General features: G+C 42.8%; 3 protein-coding genes and 1 long non-coding RNA gene across 5 annotated transcripts; 1 reads left to right on the top strand and 3 right to left on the bottom strand.

The window, feature by feature from the left end:
• Positions 1–413: 413 nt before the first annotated feature.
• On the bottom strand, positions 414–1416 carry mrpl51 (mitochondrial ribosomal protein L51). The gene is made up of 4 exons (XM_088388269.1): positions 1226–1416; positions 975–1070; positions 784–891; positions 414–691 (listed from the first exon to the last, which is right to left on the bottom strand). The coding sequence occupies exons 2-4, from the start codon at positions 1063–1065 to the stop codon at positions 495–497; spliced, it is 396 nt and encodes a 131-aa protein (XP_088244395.1). The 5' UTR covers positions 1066–1070; positions 1226–1416; the 3' UTR covers positions 414–494.
• Positions 485–1369, top strand: LOC148392460 (uncharacterized). The gene is made up of 2 exons (XR_015861107.1): positions 485–738; positions 906–1369. It is a non-coding gene; the product is annotated as an uncharacterized LOC148392460 (long non-coding RNA).
• Positions 1417–4302: 2886 nt separating the features above from the next.
• Positions 4303–10299, bottom strand: plekhg6 (pleckstrin homology and RhoGEF domain containing G6). Its single transcript, XM_088388204.1, has 15 exons — positions 9925–10299; positions 9078–9276; positions 8610–8744; positions 8333–8470; positions 8170–8265; positions 8047–8097; positions 7667–7816; positions 7482–7592; positions 7246–7395; positions 7041–7175; positions 6604–6723; positions 6346–6478; positions 6163–6278; positions 4883–6033; positions 4303–4644 (listed from the first exon to the last, which is right to left on the bottom strand). The coding sequence occupies exons 2-15, from the start codon at positions 9228–9230 to the stop codon at positions 4470–4472; spliced, it is 2814 nt and encodes a 937-aa protein (XP_088244330.1). The 5' UTR covers positions 9231–9276; positions 9925–10299; the 3' UTR covers positions 4303–4469.
• Positions 10300–12778: 2479 nt separating this feature from the next.
• tnfrsf1a (tumor necrosis factor receptor superfamily, member 1a) lies at positions 12779–18925 on the bottom strand. 2 transcript variants are annotated; one of them, XM_088388243.1, is made up of 10 exons: positions 18671–18925; positions 17101–17200; positions 16877–16982; positions 16662–16787; positions 16293–16448; positions 15449–15527; positions 14753–14808; positions 14362–14534; positions 14175–14289; positions 12779–13944 (listed from the first exon to the last, which is right to left on the bottom strand). In XM_088388243.1, the coding sequence occupies exons 2-10, from the start codon at positions 17131–17133 to the stop codon at positions 13637–13639; spliced, it is 1152 nt and encodes a 383-aa protein (XP_088244369.1). In that variant the 5' UTR covers positions 17134–17200; positions 18671–18925; the 3' UTR covers positions 12779–13636. The 2 variants fall into 2 exon arrangements, with proteins under 2 accessions (XP_088244369.1, XP_088244368.1); XM_088388242.1 differs by having other exon boundaries at positions 18726–18924.
• Positions 18926–19087: the final 162 nt, after the last annotated feature.

Below are 19087 nucleotides of genomic sequence, written 5' to 3'. Positions count from 1 at the left end.
TTTGGCCACTAGGGGGCAGTATACTACTGTCATGCAAAACTAATTAATACCTTACTCTCAACTACTGTAAGTATAGTCAGCTTTCATTGAGGGTAAAGAGTATTAGCCCGTAGGAAGAGCAATAAATGTGGGAAATGGGAAAAATGTGACGACTTTGTGTTGAATGCTCTCAGCTACAGAAACAGTTTCGATCAGTAAACTATCTCACAGCCCAACTTGAAGACCTTAAAAATGTTCATAGTTGCCACAAGATAAAGCCAAAGGGCACTTATGTTGCGGTATTATCGCACTTGTATGAAATCTGTTTTTTTCCCCTCCAACCTTCAAACCTCTCTGAATTCTGAACCCCAAGAAGGTGTACAATGCCTGTGTACCAAATTGCCAAGAAAAAAGTAACACGCACAAGAAATGACTACTTGTCAACACGTGTTTATTTATATGCATAGGTCTTTGAAAAAACTAAATACACAACCCGCCTGGACGCCTTTGTGATGTTACCGATGTTTGCCAGTGCGATTGAAGCGTTTGTAGAGGAAGCGGATCCTCTTTTCCAAGTTGTGTCTTTCGAGAGTCATCATTCTGTCTCCCACCATCCTCTTCTTCCTGATGAGTCGCTGCAGCTCATTACCCTTGAAGCCCTTCAGCCAACATGGCGCCAGGATCAGGTCTTTGGGGTGCGCTTTGAAATCTCCTAAATACACACCCAAAATCACAGAGGGGAGCCAAGAAAAAGTCATGGTAAGGTAGACTTTGCATTGAAACATGTTTATCCAACATACTTACCTAAGATTCCTATGTTGTCATATACTCCAAACATGCTCCTTTTCTCATTCCACCTGTCCACGACCTTGGGCTTGGGGATGGCGTGCATCCTAATGTGTCGGGACGTACCTGACCATGCCAAGTGAGAAGTGTCAAGAAATTAGGAAACATGTCATGGCAGCATAAACAACCGACCACAGTGCTGTTCTTACCTGTGGAGAAGTTCCGAGCTGTGTCAAGCAGAGCCCGCGCCGTCCGACAGAAGGAAGCTCCAGCTCGAAGCATCCCTCCGACAGCAAACATGGTTTCTGCGGTAACAGCAAAAATCATCGATTGAGAACTCGGGATAGTTTGTCTTTCTACTCGCTTTGTACAGTGACCCTCTATGTTAGCTTGAGCTAGCACACAACACAACCGTTTGCTCTTCGTAGTACAGGCGTGTCACGCCGAAAGAAGCGGTTACCTCTTTTCGGTCGCTCTCAGTTGAATATGTTGTTGAATATGTTGTTGCTACGAATATTAGGGTTAAGACTATAATAAGTAAAGGTTGAGGCTTGGAAAAACTACGTTTATTGACACTTCAGCATTCTGAGCAAGGGAGCAGCCATCTTCACGCGCTGTCCCACAATGCATTGCGTTCGCTGGTAGTGTTGGCTCCTAAGTGAACGATTCGTTCAAAGGAACGAATCTTTTCAGTGAACGAATCACTTTCTAAAGTGATTCGTTCTTTTTTCAGTTCATATGACTTCAACCAGTAGGTGTTGGTAATGCACATTGAAGCTGGTGCCACCTCTCCGTGAAACAAAACTAAGAAGAAAATGACGTCACTTCCCGTTCACGAACGAACGAGTGAATTGCATTTCCCGTTCACCAACTGAACGGATTTGTTAGTGAACGAGTCAGTGAGTGAGTGATTTGCATTTCCAGTCCATCGTGAGAACGGATCTGTGAGGGAACGAATCCTGACTTTCCCGTTCGCGAATGAGTCAATGGGGGAACTGCCTTACTTCCCGTGTATCAACGGATCAGTCAGTGAACGTGTTGCGTTTCCCTCCTAGCGTGATCTATGTAAGCCAGAATGTAGATTTACGATTTGCCAAGGAAAGAAAGAACCACTCACTGAAACACCACTTCTTTAAAGCACGTTTTCTCCAAGCTAACGGCTAACTTTATTGCATGAAGGGATGCGCCGTTATGCAAAAACGGGGAGATTATGCTTCTCTTTGGGTAATATTTGTTTTATAACATTTATTGTAGTTTTTAAATAACGTGTATGCATATATACGCCTAAATATTGTTATCCAATATATCTACTGCAATTTCACATTAGACTGCTGGTTTGAAATGTACTTTTATTATTATTATTATTATTATTTTAATAAACATTTATGTTAAAACTTGTCTGGTGTTTTATTCCTTGATTTTTTATTCTCCAATTAAAACGTAAAAATCAAACATTTGGTTAACTGCTTTATATGACAATATTTAGGTGTTTTACATTGTTATATGAGTTGGTGTCCCCCAAAATAACAAAAGTCGGCATAACGGATTTTTTTTCAACCTTTTATTCAAACACATTCGGTATAATAACACCATCAACTACAATCCAACAAATACAAAATTAAAACATCAATGTCGGCATAACGTGTGTCGGCTGCCATAGCAACAACGTTGTCACTCACTAGTGAATCTTGGCGAACGAACCTGAAAATGGCGGTGTACCTAATAGAATGTCCACGTGACATCACAGATCAAACAGCCAATCAGAAAGTGGGGGTGAGGGTGGGTGTGGTACTTTTCACTTTCCGTGAAGCTTTGACCATGATTTTTCCCTAATGAAGTGGCCTGTGATTAGGTACACCTGAAAATGACGGTGTACCTAATGGAGTGTCTGAGTGACATCACAGATCAAACAGCCAATCAGAAAGTGGGGGTGAGGGCGGGTGTGGCACTTTTCACTTTCATTTAAGCTTTGACCATGATGTTTCCCTAATGAATTGGCCTGTTATTAGGAACACCTGCAAATGGCGGTGTACCTAATGGAGTGTCCGAGTGACGTCACAGATAAAACAGCCAATCAGAAAGTGGGGGTGAGGGCGGGTGTGGCACTTTTCACTTTCAGTTAAACCAGGGGTGTCGACCTCCAGACCTCGGTGGCCGCGTTCCAATATGTTTTCCAACTTACCCTCGTTAAACACACCTGAGTGAAAAGATCAGTTCATTTTCACGTTCTGCAGGAGCCTAACTTTTGACACAGGTGCACTGAACGAGGGAATCTTGGAAAACATGTTGGAATGCGGCCCCGAGGACTGGAGTTTGACACCTGTGACCTTTGACCATGATATTTCCCTAATAAAGTGGCCTGTTATTAGGTACACTTGAAAATGGCGGTGTACCTAATGGAGTGTCCGTGTGATTCCCTCGTTAAGTGCACCTGCGTGAAAAGTTTTAGCTCCTGCAGAACGTGAAAATGACCAAAACTTTTCACGCAGGTGTGTTTAACGAGGGCAACTTGGAAAACATATTGGAACGTGGCCCCGAGGACTAGAGCTTGACACCTGTGACCTTTGACCATGATATTTCCCTAATAAAGTGGCCTGTTATTAGGTACACTTTGAAATGGCGGTGTACCTAATGGAGTGTCCGAATGACGTCACAGATCAAACAGTCAATCAGAAAGTGGGGGTGAGGGCGGGTGTGGGGGGGACGGTTCGTTGAACAATTTGTTTGAACGAATCTTTTGAGTGAACTGATTCTAAAGATTCTGTTCACTTAAAAGAACTGGAATGCACATCACTACTCACTGGCAGACTACCGTAATGCACGTTGCAAAGAGAAATGCATTTCTGATCAATATTATGATGAAGCAACCTTTAAATTAAATAAAGGGGATAGACGAAAAAATAGAATAAAACAAAAAATGCAGGGGTTAAAGCTGTGCTTTTATATCCGTCTGCATATATTTGAATGTGTATTTATAGGGTTTGTCACCCGACTTGTAGGTTGTGGGTTCATTCCCCACTCCTGGTGACCATGTTGAAGTGCCCTATGTCTGTACTTTTATATCTATTGCATTTATTTGTATGTATTTTTATATGTAATTTATGAATTTAAAATGTTCAATTTGCTATGCTAGCAAAGTTCGCACACGCAGATATTTGCGTAGAAATAAATACAAATCTTATTCTCTAACTTGATTTCCAGATTGGCTGTGGTAGTGTTTGTCTCTCAACTTGAAGGTTGTTGGGTCAATTCTTACTCCTGGTGGCAATTGTTGTGGCTCAGTGGTGTTTGTCTTCCAACATGAAGGTTGAGGGTTCAATACCCACCCCTGGTGACCATGTTGAATTATCCTAAATTTGTGCTTGTTTCTTCTTTTTCACCATGCAGAGAAAAATACATTTTCAGTCCGCCGCGTTGGATTCGTCCAACAGGAGAGAAAACTTGCCAAGAAGCACTTGTGGCACTTTTCTTGCATTTGGACACCTTTTGGTCATTGTTGCGTTCTTCCTCTTAAGCGATAAAGTCAATAACAGATGCTTTTTGTGTTGACTTAATTTATTGCACAACAAAAACTGGAAAACCCCGACTGTGACTAACAGTAGGAAAATACAAAAACCTGAATTGTATTTACATAACGACAGTACATGCGCGCTATATGTACGACCTACAGAAATAAGTTACGTGTATGTGATGATGACGTGTGTTCACACTCGACTGCAAAAGTTGTCTTCCTTCTCAGAAAGATCCCAGAGCGTCAAAGACTGATTGATGTCCTCCATGAGTCCATCGACTCCCGCGTTCACGTAGTCCACCGCCTCCTCGTCCTCGTCGAAGCACCAGCCGGGCCAGTCCACGTTGGTGCCATTTGCAAAAAGGGGACTGCGTGACACAAAGAGAAACTTTTACTTTGACATGACTAAAAATCAAAATGTATTCATCCTTTCTCCATGCTGGTTAATTGATTGATTCTTGCGTTATTCCTACCACTTGCCCCAACACTTGTGACAAAAATGGGAACTCGCTTCAAATGATCAGTCAGCACAAATCCAATCTTCAAGCCAATCATAAATCCGATTGTCACCTACTCAGGAAGGTGTGGTCAAGACGTGTTTCTCACCTGTCCATCCTGTCGTTCCCGTCGCCATCCACCAGCTGCTCCCTCCATCCTCGACTCACCGTGAGGACTCTGTGCCTCTGCAGCTGCACTTCTTCCTCCCACTCGCCGTCTCTGTCGCTCGCAGACGTGGAGGTCAGAGGAGATGCGAGCGCCTTCAAAGGGATGTTTTTGTCGCTCTTTGCCGTTTCCCTGTCCCTTGCTCGCCCTTTAGCTCTCTGCAGAAGATTCAGCGGAGACGTGGTGGAAGATCTGTCCGGAGAGTGAACACTCCACTCGTCTTGACTCATCGACATATTAGGTATGGACGCGCTCCTCTGGGCTTTAATTTTGGGCTTCCTGTACTGAGGGCTTAGTTCAGATTCCGAAAAGATCTCGGCGTCCGGCGACACTCTGGGCTCGTTATTCCAAAATGTCCCCCGCGTGGGCTTCAGGGCGCCCAGCTTTAGCACGATGTGAGGATTGGAGCGCTTTGTATTGGCGCTGCAGTCAGAGTCCAAGTTGGAGGAAGACCACGCCGGTCCTGAACTATCCACCAGGTCGATTGCTTGAAGGACATTGTCTGTCCTCCTCTGTCCTAACATGGGAGCTTTTGAGAAGGTTTTGCTCTCGGCATGTGACGGCGTGCCTTCAGAGGGTGTAGGCTTGTGGTTTTTCCCCGAGTAATAATTCACAGATTTGGAATTGACGATCCTAGCATTCCCGGATAACACTCCGCGCCTCCGCGTTTGATCGAGAACCGGCCATGAGTTGGCTTCATCCGTTGGGTAGTCAACATCGGGATACACTAGAATACTTGGTCTGGCATTGACGCTCACATTGATTTTAGGAACAGACTGATGGGGAGCTTTCCAAGCATTTTTTAAAGGCTGGCTCAACGTGTCGTCTAGATGGGTCACGCGTTCTTTTCCCCCTCCTTTCCAGCCATTCTCTTGGATTGCAAATTTTTGAGGCAAGATTTCAAAGCCATGGTTGGGTTTTTCTGAAGCATCTTGAGATGCATGAGTGCCATTTGACAATTGAGGTCGTCCGCGTTTGAAATCGGCAAAAAGCTCATCTTCTAAAATAAGTGCACAGGTCTCGTCGACCGCGGCAGGGCTTTTTTTCGCCTCTGATTGTCTGCTCTCGGCCTCCCTCATGGTCCTTAGGTCCATCTGGCAACATGATGCAGAAAACTATTAGTCATTTCATCCAAAAAAGTTACCAGGAGGTAACGTCAAATCACTCATTTTCTCGCGTGATCTCATAACCACAATCTGATGACGTCAGACGATTCGGTCTACCTTTGCCTGGTGAATGGCGGTCACCCAAGTGGAGCAGCTTTCCAAGGTGCTGGCTGTAAAGATGTACGCGTTGACGGGACACCAAAGCTCCCCCACCTCCACCAGGAGAAAGGAACCTGTGCGAGAGGAAGGAGTGTCTTGGTGTGTCATGAATTTGTGTGCAGATTTGCAAACTGGACTCACAGTTATCCTTCAGCATAATACAGTATGTTTTGTCCAGGGCCAGCGGAGGCCGAACCACTTTCAGTCGTTCTGCTTTCTTTTGCACTTTTGTCATGAGAAGCACGTCGGAGAACAGAAGAGCCACCACCTCCAGCTGAGTCGTGAGCAGACATGAGAACGTTGTTTAAAAAAAAAAAAAAAAAAAAAAAAGCGGTTGTGGGACAGTACAAATATATATCTCCCCACTATGTTGGAAAGAAAGACAAAACGGGGGCTCACCTTGCTGTCTTTCCTGCCACGGACCTTCAGGTTCTCCTCCAGGAGAAGCTTGCGGACGACTCCTTGACCGACGCCAACGATGGGGCACGTCAGGTCAAACTGGCAGATGTCGCGCACGTGCTGCACACCAAGTGTTGCAAATATCATTCCCACTCAACAGACTCAAGAGATAGCTAGCTAGCTAGCTTGCTTGCTAGCCTCGGTTGCAGGGAAAGTTGATAAATGACTCACCTCTATTGGCCATTTTGTTAGTGTAAGTAGTGGATATCATGACTACAGAAACTTTTTAATAATTAATAATAATAATAATATAATAATTATTAATAATAATAATCCAGACCATTAATTTTGACTTATTAGCCCTGTCCTATTAAAAACAAATCACATTAATTCCTATAAAATCTCCACAACTTCAGACTCTTTTATTGATTTTATACCTTGTCAATTTCCTCGTTGATTCCCTCCATCTCGTAGCCCTCCAGCCTCTGAGCAGAGATGGTGAGCGCCACCTCCTCGTCTCTCAGCCTCAGGTATTCGTTGATGTGCTCCACAAACACGTTGACACTGCATAACTGAAAAAGATTTTCCCGCTTTGGAGAGAGACTTGTGGCGCTCTAACGAGCAGACGTTGACGTTCCTCACCATGCTCCGGAGGCTGTGCTGCGCTTCAGGCTCCTGGGTGGTCTTGAGCACTGCCTTGAGAAGAAGGGCGTACTTGGTGATCCTCTGGTGGGGTTTGGCCTGCATGTCCCCGAGACGCATCCGTGCGGACTCCGGGTGGGTCTCCACCCACTGCTTGCCGAGCACAATTTGGAACCGATTAAAAACATTTCACAAAGCAAGAAGAGCTTGTAGTGAAATTGTGAAAAAAAGCCCACATGCACATATGTGAGAAAATGTAGGTTGCTCTCCATTTGTTGCCGCGCAAACTCAAAGGTGGTTTCTTCCTCGGCGCAGTAATGGCAGTATGCTGAGAAGCGCTTGCGGAACTGCAAGCGGACAACAGTCAGTCAATTTGCGCCTTGCGTGCTTGCAGGATACGGCGTGAAAAGCCAAGGCCTACCTGAAGGCACCCCGCCTCCAAGCCCCTCGGGTTAAAAGGTTTGCCCGTGGAGCGGACTTCCTCCAACATGGGATAAATCACTTCCTGCCAGAAGAGCTGGTGTGCGCTGAGGATGGCGGGAAGGTTGGAGAAGAGGTCCTCGGGGGTCACCTGCCAGACACAAGCAATTACGGTGAGTAAACCGTCATCCAAGTAGCTAACGTAAGGAGGTCTGCCACCTCCGTCTGTCGTGCGAGTGACATTTTCTACTTTCTGAGTGGAAACATGATTTACATTTTGCAAAGCAGAATATTTCCATTCAGCTTCAGCCATCACCCACCAATGTGGGGCAATGAAGCGGGAAAAAAAAATGTGGTGGCCTTGAAAACGACTGGACTGACCTCCTGGAGGAAGCCGCGGTGGTGCAGGTTGACTAGCGCCACGATCACCAACTGCGAGAAGCGTTGCGGGAAAGTCGTCAGTGGCTTTTGTAATTGGATAGAAAAGCGCCGACGGCGTCTTACGTCTTTGATGATAATAAGCCTGTTGATGTAGTTGAGCTCGGTGAGCACAAACTCCCACATGGCTTCCTGCTGGTGCTTCTGCAACCGAGGCATGGTCTGGCAAAAATAAGAAATATTATTTTCTGTCCTACATTTGATATGTTCCACTTGGTTTTCTGCTTACAGAGTGTGAGTTGACAATATCCGTCCAATTCTTCTCCAGCATGCTTCCGCGGCTCTCCTCCCTCCATCTCCACTTCAGGCTGACGGGCACACGGAAGGTCTCCAGCTCCTGCTTCAACACGTCCAGCTGACTCCTTTCCTGAACGAACCGGGAATGGACAAAAGCAGAAAAGAATGACGTAAATTTCAAAACTGATTTCTATTGTTTCTATATATCACACAAGCGTGTGCAGACTTTTTATATCCACTTTGGGGGGTTTTTCAGCACATGACAGTACCTCGGCTGTAAGGTTCTTGTCAGACACTCCCTGGTTGAAAAAAACTTGTTTGAGCGCAGCCCTGGGTTTGGCTGCCGTTGACGCTCCCTTTGTCACCGTCGAGTAGTTGCTCACAACTTTTTGTCTCGTCCGCATCTAGAACAAAATGAAGAGCGACAAGAATGTTGATGTCAATACTGAAACTGGATTATGTGGTCATGTGGCACTTTGGAACGCTCGTCCAAGTCGAAGAAACGTTCGACTCAAACTGTGATGCGTAACAAATGTTCTAGAATGAGAATGTCATGACTCTTCCTTTTTGTTCCTTTGTCAGACATGTCATCTTGTCTTGCCGGCAGATTAGTTGGCAGCTTGCCTTGTGTCTCATGTTAACGTTTGTTCTCTTGGGAGAGTAATACTTTTGAAAGAATTTACCTCTAGGCATCAATAAGAACCTCACGTTGCGTGTCGTTTAAAACAAGTATTTACCTGATGGCCCAAGGTGTAGAACTTGACTTTGTCCGGTGACACTTTATGGTAAGACCTGTGGCCAGCCGTTTGGAAGTCGGACTCACTCAGGTCCGCATCACTGAAGTCACGTGACTGCATCGAAGCTACCTCCATTGCTGATGGGTGACTCATCTGATGTTTAAGGGGGGACTGGGTAGCTCATTGCCAATTAATTCATCTGCGGGAAGGGAAAATGAAACTATTATTGCCTTGCATTTGGGGGCCCCGACAGACGGCTGACCCATATCAATGACTACACAATTTGTAATGCCAAAGTGGTCGTTGGGCTCAACATGCCACTGTGATTTACAATAAAAAGAAATAATATCTACACTTAAGTATTTCATTTCGCTTTACATGTAATTGCTCAGACCAGTTGCATGTTACGACAGAGGTCTGATGCGATGGCTTAAATATTGAACATGCCCCAATATAATAGGGCACGGGTGTACCTATTGTGGCCGACAAGTGAAGTGTTGCCCGGAGACAACAAAAACAAATGCCAGGCATTGAAACTAGCATGTCAACTTTCACCCGATTGTGAAATTTAAAATCAACCCAAAAACGTTCACCAATGAGACGTTTTTTCTTCAGCATTCGCTTATGAAAACAATGAGCAAATATTGTATCCAGAAAAGACAGATGTATCCCCTCTAATCCAAACAGAAACTTCATCACACTATCTTTTAAAAATAGATTTACGCCATGAGCAGCTTCCTGGTATGGAATCGTTTGAGGGAGCAAATGATTAACACGAATCCAACCCAGTGTCAACCACCTTCTTACGTGACAACACCCACAAGAACGTATGAAAAACAATGTTTACCTGAGTGTGCACGGCGGTATCCATTTTGAATCCGACGCTCATCTTGGGTCAGTGCTGGTTCTCCCCTGGCCGGCTGGATCCGTCCCGGCGTTCCTCCTTCACCTGTGTGGATTTCACCTGCGCTTACTTCTGCCCTCTCGCAACTGGCCCGACGGGAACGACTGGATTGTGGCGGCCCGCAAATCACTTCTTAGCTTCACTAATGTCTCGTGCTCGGTAACCGATGACGGGCTGTAGTTCAACGTCAAGAACGTCTCGTCGACAAATGACGGAAAATGATTTTCTGTGTCTGTGTGTTGGTGCTACACTGCACTGCTGGCAATTAAGTGACCAAGTACAAATGTTTAGATCATGTAGATTTAACAGATTATTCCGGTATGTACTTAAGTATTTAACACATGCAGACAGACAATATAACGATACAGGCATATTTTCTTTATCTTCCGCGTGTACACCAGAAGGAGCCACGATTAACTATGATTCACAAACGGATACATTATTTACAATCTATTTAATCAAATTGCTATATTCAGTAAAAAGTGTAATGTGCTATTTCCCCCGACTAAAAAAAAAGAACATGATTTATGTAGTATGCATGGATATTTATTGGAAAATGTACTACTCAGAACAAAGTAGTTGCTTTTCTTGTATATGTATATATATATATATATATATATATATATATATATATATATATATATATATATATATATATATATATATATATATATATTCCCTATTTCAGAAAACAGATAAGTGAAGCCTACTTCGTAACTCTTTACATGGTCAAATTCAGCTTGTAACTTTGTTCAACCTTCACAGATACCATACAATATATATTGATTACCCAATAATCTTGATATCGTAAACTATCAAGAATATTGTTAATCTTCTCTGCTCTGGGATTAGTTGTTGGAAAAACGTCAGAGCTATCCTTCAAAAAGTTTAAAAAAAAAAATCACATCACTGTATGTACGTTCAGTGCATGCACGACGCAACACGTTGAGTCCAGCAATACCACCAGAAAGCCGCTAGGCGGTAGTGTCGTCCTGCAGACACCACCACCTACGTATTTCCCTATCCATGACACTAATGCAGGGGTGTCAAACTCGTTTTTGTCGCTGGCCGCATTGTAGTCAGTTTCCCTCGGAGGGCCATTCTGACTGTTAACGTCTTCTATATACTTACAGTATAGGCTACACAACAATCTGATGAATAATTAGATTGAAAATCAGAGACTAGTAAAAATTGTTCAAATAGTTTAAAAAGATAAATGGTAATAAAAATTGCTAGCAATATAGCTATTTTTAAAAAAGTGAAGACAATTTGTGATTTTAGTAATGACAAAGTTGATGCCAAATTTGTCTTTGCGGGCCACATAAAATAATGTGGCGGGCCGTATCTGGCCCCCGGGCCTTGAGTTTGACACATATGCTGTAATGGTTACTGATTTTTATATAAATAAATTATTTAATTGTATTTTAGCTTTGGACACCATAGTTACACATACACAGAAAAGTCTGCATGTCATTACTTGTTATAAAATTAAAGGAACTATTGACCAACATTAACGTCTCCATGTGGGAATGTTGACGGGTGACGTGCCTGCGGATCAAAGTGAGCTAATCAAGCCCTCAATCTTCACCACTCCCCAAAAATGTTAATGACACTTATTAATTCACCTTTTATTTATGCAACCATAGAGCCGCAGTTGTTCTTCGACGTTCTTCGCACGCTGCTGTCATATCATTATGTCCAGAATTATAAAGAACAAAGTGTGTGACTAATAAACTTGGCATGTTACTAGGGCAAAAGGCAGGCTGAGACTGACTAGTAAGATGAATTGGAACAAGGTGCAGCCCTTCGCCAATGCTGTTGAATAAAGGCATTGGAGGAGAGTAGGGAGGCGGAAGGAAAAGGGTGAGTGTGTCAAAGTTCCTCATTTTTATTACTTCCAAAAAGTATGAAATATTCAGTGACGTTTCAGCATCAACCTAAAATCAGCAATAACCTAAAATGGGCTCTAACTTTTACAGAAGAACTTTTATATTTTTACTAAACCTCAGAATGCTGTTCAAGATGCATCAGAGACACCTTGACACTGGAAGGGTCACAGAATGACAAAGAGGTAGCTGTCCTTAGAAATTTAAAACAACAAAAACCTCCTTGGTAAAAACAACACTAAGTAGTACAAAAATAGCAAAACAGTTGAATATTCAAAAGTTGTCCCAAGTAAATTCACCGAAACATACATACATTTTAGGTCCATCCTGAAATGTCTCCCGAATGCCTCTTTTAAAATACCCAAACATTCATTCATCACGTGTAGCATAAGTGCAAGCAGTACAACGGAATCAGTCCAATATGGAATGACTAAAAGGTTTCCCAAACACTACCCAGCGTTATATCCAGAAGAATTTCATAAAAAGGTGAAATGCGGCTTCCCACTCAAAACAGGAAACAGCTAGCTTAAGCAGAGCAAGACCCTCAGGAATAAATATTTGTTGTAGAGTAGCACCAAAATTAGCTTTGATTTGAGCAGACATTTTTGAGGCCTCAAACAATATATCCATCCTCTCCCCATGTTAAAAACAACATCCTGAATTTGTAATTAGACTTTATAATTAGTGTGGCTGATTTTAGGTTACCTTTCGATCTCCTTTTCACAATTTTATCTTCTATTTGCTAACTTATTTGTTTTTACATTATTTATATATTTTATATGTTCGGGCTTCTGCTGTTTTATGCTTGTCGTCTGCAAATGCATGGACATGGTAATAAAAAGAATTTTTTTTCCTACAAGACATCAGCAAGAAAAAAAAAAAATCAATGAAAACACTTTTTTTTTAAAAAAAAAATCCCCCCCATGGCCCTAAGCAACAGCTTATTTTGCTTATGGACTCCAGCTACTTGGTTTCAAATCTAGTGTTCTCCCTTTAAAAGTGAAATCTTCTTGCTGACAAAAGAACACATTGCAAAAGCATTGTTGAAATAATTAAAGTTATTGAGGTGAAAATGACCTGTTTTTGTATGGGAAAATACCTCAACATCTTCTAATAATCTCTCTATGCGATGATGTGATAAGGAAGAAAAACACCTTTAGTAGAAAAATAAATCCCCAAATCTGTACCTTTATGCCTCAAACAGATTTGAAAATGAGTTAGGCAGGGGCTGCAAGAACATTTCTGAAAGAACAGGGCAAAGAAAAGCAAAATTTCAGGTAATTTTGGTTGTGTTTTTCTTTTCATTATTCTGCAAATCTGTCCCTAAAAAGGGACGAGATAATCACTATTTCAGTATATACTTTTTGGCGACATTTTTGTTCGGCAGTGTGAACCGCAAGCATTCCTAAAATATGTATTTACAACATTACCACGACTTGAGTGTCAATTCCTCACAGACTCTTGGCGGCGAGCTCGGTCCTTTATTTCTGTAAATATTTCTGTTCCCCCTTTTGGCAGGTGGCAGCTTCACATCGGCCGGGGCAGGTTAGTTACAGTTAATCCTGCAAACGTCCGCAACCATTTGATCTCTCAGTAGTTTCAAGTGTGGATGAAAGGGAGACACCACAAAGGTTGTCTTGATCCACGTGCAAGAACTATCCATTTGGGAATGCTCTCAGTCTGTCTTTGAGGTCCCCGTAGAGAACAATACTCTGATTCAGGTGAGTGTGTGTTTTCGAGAGCGATGCCACTTGGCATGCGTCCGAGATTTAGTGAATGGTGTACTTTGTCTCCAGCTCCTCTGCCACCCCTCCGAGGTGCATGTGTCTCAGTTTGAGCAAAAGCTCCTGTAGCAAAGCAGAGTGCAACATTCCGCCCCGACCTCCTCCGCCACCGCCGGAAGGCTGCGAGCCCATTTCCGTCCAGGCTTTCAGCATCTGGTAGTGAGCCTCCTTGCTGGCGCGGAAGTCCAGCTCGGCCCGTTCGATGACTGTCTCGGTCACGCCGAGGGAACGCACCAGCTGCTTGACCTGCGTGACGGGAACCAAGTCGAGCAGCGTGTAGATGAGGTCGTGGGCTGTGGAGAGGTACGCAAAAACGATTAAGAGTGTCATCGAGTCTCAGCCACGGCTGCACAATTAATCCAATTTTAATTGTGATACTAATTTGGGCAGCCCTGTAGTCTGCAATATTACATTATATTTAGAAATGGAACTTTGTACATCTTAAACTTAGAACCTGTGGACAAACTCCCGAAAGTTCAATTCTTAGATTGACTACTGGCTCTTTGTACGCCCAAACACTCACTCTTGATCTCCAGCGGGACACAGTCGGGCAGTTTGGAATTCGCCTTGCCAAGCATTGTGCTCCCAGGACAATCAATCACTGCTATGACAGATACTTCATCATTCTGAAACAGGGCCTACAATGTAATAGGACGACATAGTGTTAATGGCACTCTATGTGCTGCACACACGTGACACAGTTAACGTACCTCAGACAACTCTGGTGACGTCTCTGTTATTTGGGACGGCAATTTGACTGCTGATTTTTTGGTCAAGCGCTTGGTGGCCATGTAAATGATGAGCACCATCAACAGCGTCATGGCCACAACCACCACTCCGGTCAGGATCTGCACAATATATCCATTTCCACTCTCCTCAGAATCTACGGAGACACAAGAAGGAGCGCTTGTGAAACACTGCATCGATGGAGTCCCAATAAGACTCACACAGGGGTTCAATTTCTGATTGTAATACTGCATGAAGACATTGCTTCGTTATGGCAACAGACGGTCACATGTTTAGACTAATAAAATCCCTGTCATATTTAATCAAATGGATAAAAAGCATTCTCATAATCTGGTGGGGGTTTTTTGTGCTTACCCCCTGAATTGCGGGAAGGAAGCGACTTGCAGAGATGTTTGCAATCGGCTGCGCAACTGTGGAAAGACACAGAGGAAGTGTGGTTTTAAAGTACAGTAACAAGTAGTACACATAAAAGTATAAAGTTCTGCTTTAAGTTTTGAACTCTAAAATCAATTGAAAATGTTTTTCATAATAATTTAAAACTTCACACAAACACAGGAATATTGAATTGTTTTTCCTGGTCACAGTACCCTTGTTGCTAGGTAGACTTTAGAGGGCAAAACGATAACTGCCCCGTAGGCCAATGAAAAGCCGCTCCCACCAGGCTGCTTTGCGAAACCACCGTACAGGGAGTGGCATTCCGAAAACAATACGAGTTTGTTTAGATACATTCGATTAATAAACTGCTTTCATTGTACTCTGTAATGAATACAAAAAGAAAAAGAAAAAAAAGCACCACCTAATGCAATTAAAGCATTTGGCGTGACACTGAGTGTGTACAAGTGAACACTTGAGCCAAAATGTCAGTAACTAAATTTGGAATGGAATGGCTTCTCTTTTCTCCTGCTGATGATGGAAAAGGTTTCGGTTCACATAACCACTTCCCCGTAGCAGTCTCGGCCTTGAAGGAATAAACGATGCGCCAGGCCTCAGACACACACAGACACACACAGACACACACACACAGACACACACAGACACACACACACACACCTCTTGCATGGCTCGCACTTCCTCTTCACTCTGTAGAAGTTCTCTTTGCACTCGCAGACAGTATTCCTCTCCGCCGTACCTGCAAGCGGTCATTCATCTTTAGAAAAGCGTACAATCAACCGCATCCACGCTATTAGAAAGAATCCACGTATCATTTTCTTCTTTCATTTTCAATTGGCAATTAAATTTCCCAAAATTTAAAAGGGACTCAAAGTTTATGAAATTTACTTTAAATGCTACTAGTGCTCGTCTCATGACGTCACCTGTTCCTTTACTGCTAATATTCCCAAATTTTCAGAATTTTTGATAAATGAAACATGATTGACATTTAAGGAACTATCTTGAGGTGAGTTGAGGAGCTTTATTGAGATAAAAAGTGTGTTTTGTCGCCATCTTGTGGCATCTACAGATAATTAATTATAAGCCTTTGTGGGGGTCCAAAAAGTAGTGTTGATTTCCTTTTTGGAGACATTTACAGAATATGAAATGACATGTCAATTACCGGCCCCATTGTGTTATTGGCGGCAGGGTGTGGTAAACTTTACTGACTTTCCAAACGTTCATTAAACTAACGAAGTGTTATGAAAAGCTGACACGTCCTCTGTTAATTAGCGGAAGGGTACTTATTTATTTTAATTGTTCTACATCACTGCTATACATAGATCATTATTTGTGAGTTTAGAAATAAGAAATAAAAATAAAACATTTTCAATGGCACACCTTAGAAAGTCAACTAAACATCTAATTGGGGGAAACTGAAATTATGAAAAATCAGGCAAAAAAATGATTTCACTGCAGGTTAAAAACGGAAAGAGCGGATGACAAACAGATTTGAAAGACTCACATTTTTGGACTTCCCTCTCATTCACGCCGCACGGCGTGCACTTAAGGCACTCAGTGGTCTCCGAGTCGATGGCGAAGATGTAGAAGCCGTCCTCGCAGCGGCACAGCGTGTTTCGTTCCCTTTCGCATTCGGAGACTTGCACTTCATGCTTCTTCTCTGTGGGAACACAAATTTCGCATGAGCACTCAAGCGCAACAAATCAGTGTTAAGTCAGAATTCAGTCGGGTATTTTTTTTTTTCACCTTCCACTCATGCACTGGCTTGATCAATGATATGTGGAATCAATCAAAACAGCCTTTCATTCATCTCGATTTTGAAGCTACTGTGCTCGTCTTTGAACTGACTGCGAAGGAGTGGAAGTTTCCTTACTGTTGCAGGATTTGCATGGCTTGCAGTTGGGGTGGAAGTTCAATCGGTCCGAATACTGGTTAGGAGGACATGGCGTGCACTTACTCCTCTCCCCCTCGCGCAGGCACTTTTCCGCGAGTTTCATACCTGTGCAACAGAAGCAATGATTTTGATTCGGAGATAGATTTACTCATGAAACCTTTTGAGAAAAAATGCAGTTTGTGTATTCAATTTACCAGGTGGACATTTGTTGCAGCAAATCCCATTATAAAGATAGTCTCCGAAGGGACACTCCCTCTCCCTGCTAGTGGGAATCAGTGCCGACGTGGGTGTGGATACACACTGTGAGACAAAGCAGACGACGCTGGTGAGACCACATTCTGATGCGCTTAATTTGCTCTGTGTGAAAATACAAAAAAATGTGACTCGTTTGGGCTGAAATGCTAAAAGAGGTGCTGACCGCCAACAGCAGGAGGACGCCAAGGGTGGCCATGTTGCTGTGCCTGCAGGCTCGCCTTGACCTTTCTACACTTCAGCAAAGTCCATCGGAGACGATGAACCTGTGAACAAAATTAGTGGCATTAAAAATACGCTTCTCTGAATGTTCTGATTCATATCAAGCAGAAAATATGATGCGTGGATTGAAGAGAATGTCAATTATCTAAACACCTGACGATTCCTCTAGCTTAAAGCTAACATATAATGTGACGTGCCATAGACAGGCTAATGGAAATTAGCAGAGATGTTATGGTAATTTTAAAACTTTTAAACAATGACTCCTTTAACACCCACAGAGAAGAAACGTATACAAACAGATCATACAATTTTATCTAATCAAAGTCCGCTAGCTTAATGCTAACATAGAATGCCAAACACCATGAACTGGCTAATGTAAAGTATCATCGATTTGCTGCCACTGATTGCAGCAAAATTTTGCAAAAGTCAATTTTTGCATGATATGTTCAGAGTCTGGCAATTCTCTTTTGTGTTGACAGCAAACAAAAGCAGATGCCAGACCACTAAGAGTTGAAAACAACTAATATATGAAGCGCATGTATCCTCGAGTATTGTGGCGAGCAAGAGATGCTGAAGTCAAACACAAGAAGAGCAGACAGATAACAACATCTAACCACTGAGAGATTTAAAACTATAGTTTTAATTATAACTAGTAAGACATCAAGAAAGTACTGGCAACAGGAGCTCAGAACATTCCATTCTGTAGGCCTTCTGCATTCAAAAGCAAAATGCCACCAATATAAATTGAGGAATAAATGCCCAGTTTTCCATATTGTATTTCAATTTTTACATTTCAACAGATGAGCGTGATGTGCAATTTACAGTTTAGGTCGAAACGAAGTCCCCCCCCCAAAAAAAGTACTATATGTAACAAAGGGACGTATAATTACGTTGACTGGAGAAGAAACTCAGGTTGGGCTGGTTCGAAAAATGTCACACATGCAATGAACTTTTGAAAGGCGTTACACTTGGCAACTGCTGGATTGTTCCTACTTGTGACATTTTCAAACTACTTTGGATTTTTTTAACAACTAGGAGAACATTGCCAGTTAAAAATGTTAATGCAAAGAAATCGTCACAGCCATATTGAAGTACCAAAAGACAAATTATGATTTGTTTTAAACAGCCTGTTAGTTACTTACTACCTTCATAGCATGAAATCGATTTCTCTCTTTTTAGACAACCAAACAAGCCAGAGATGAGCCAAAAGAGCACCCCAAATTAAATATTTTCAAATCAGGACAACCTGAAATAGTATATCACGTCAATTTACCGTATTTTTTTTTACTTGTTCCATTAAATTAGGTGGATGAGATGTTATTCCAAAGACAAGAGGAAGGTTCAGCGAGAAATTACTCGGGCGTGAAAACACAATATGGTGTCGTAATACGCGCAACAGGACGCACGGATTTCAAGCGGGGCCAAAGTTTAAAGATGTAAAGATGACTAATTATATTATGAGTAATTCAACGCACGAATCGTTCGATAAATTCGAGGGTAACTGAAAACGAGACCTTGTAGCCGAGTAGGCTTGTCGCTCACGTCGGTTTCCGGTTGAGCGTCGCCCACCTGAACGAAGACGTGAGGCTCGGTGCGCAAACTTTCACTTGCGTTCGTCACCGGACCCGGACAGCAAGCGCGGCGAGCGGGCCACTTTCAATAAACCGGCCGGCTCCAATTCCACCCGTGTTGTCGTTGCGTTTAGAGATAAACAATCCAATGAGGTGAAACCTGAGGCAAAGAGCACACGACGAGCGGAGGAGGCGGTCTTAAACGGGAACTAGTTGAGTCACGCTACCATTTCAAGGAACCCTTCGTGGGCATTTAACCCTATCCAACCAACGGATTGACTGATTGACGGACGGATGGGATTAGATTAGATTAGATTAGATTAGATTAGATTAGATTAGATTAGATTAGGTAAAATAGAT

The sequence above is a fragment of the Syngnathus floridae genome, chromosome 10 (assembly GCF_059516105.1).
Source record: "Syngnathus floridae isolate MCC-2025c chromosome 10, RoL_Sflo_1.0, whole genome shotgun sequence".
Lineage (NCBI taxonomy): Eukaryota > Metazoa > Chordata > Actinopteri > Syngnathiformes > Syngnathidae > Syngnathus > Syngnathus floridae.
The sequence above is the reverse complement of the archived record's forward strand: the minus strand, read 5'-3'. Positions and strand labels throughout refer to the sequence as shown.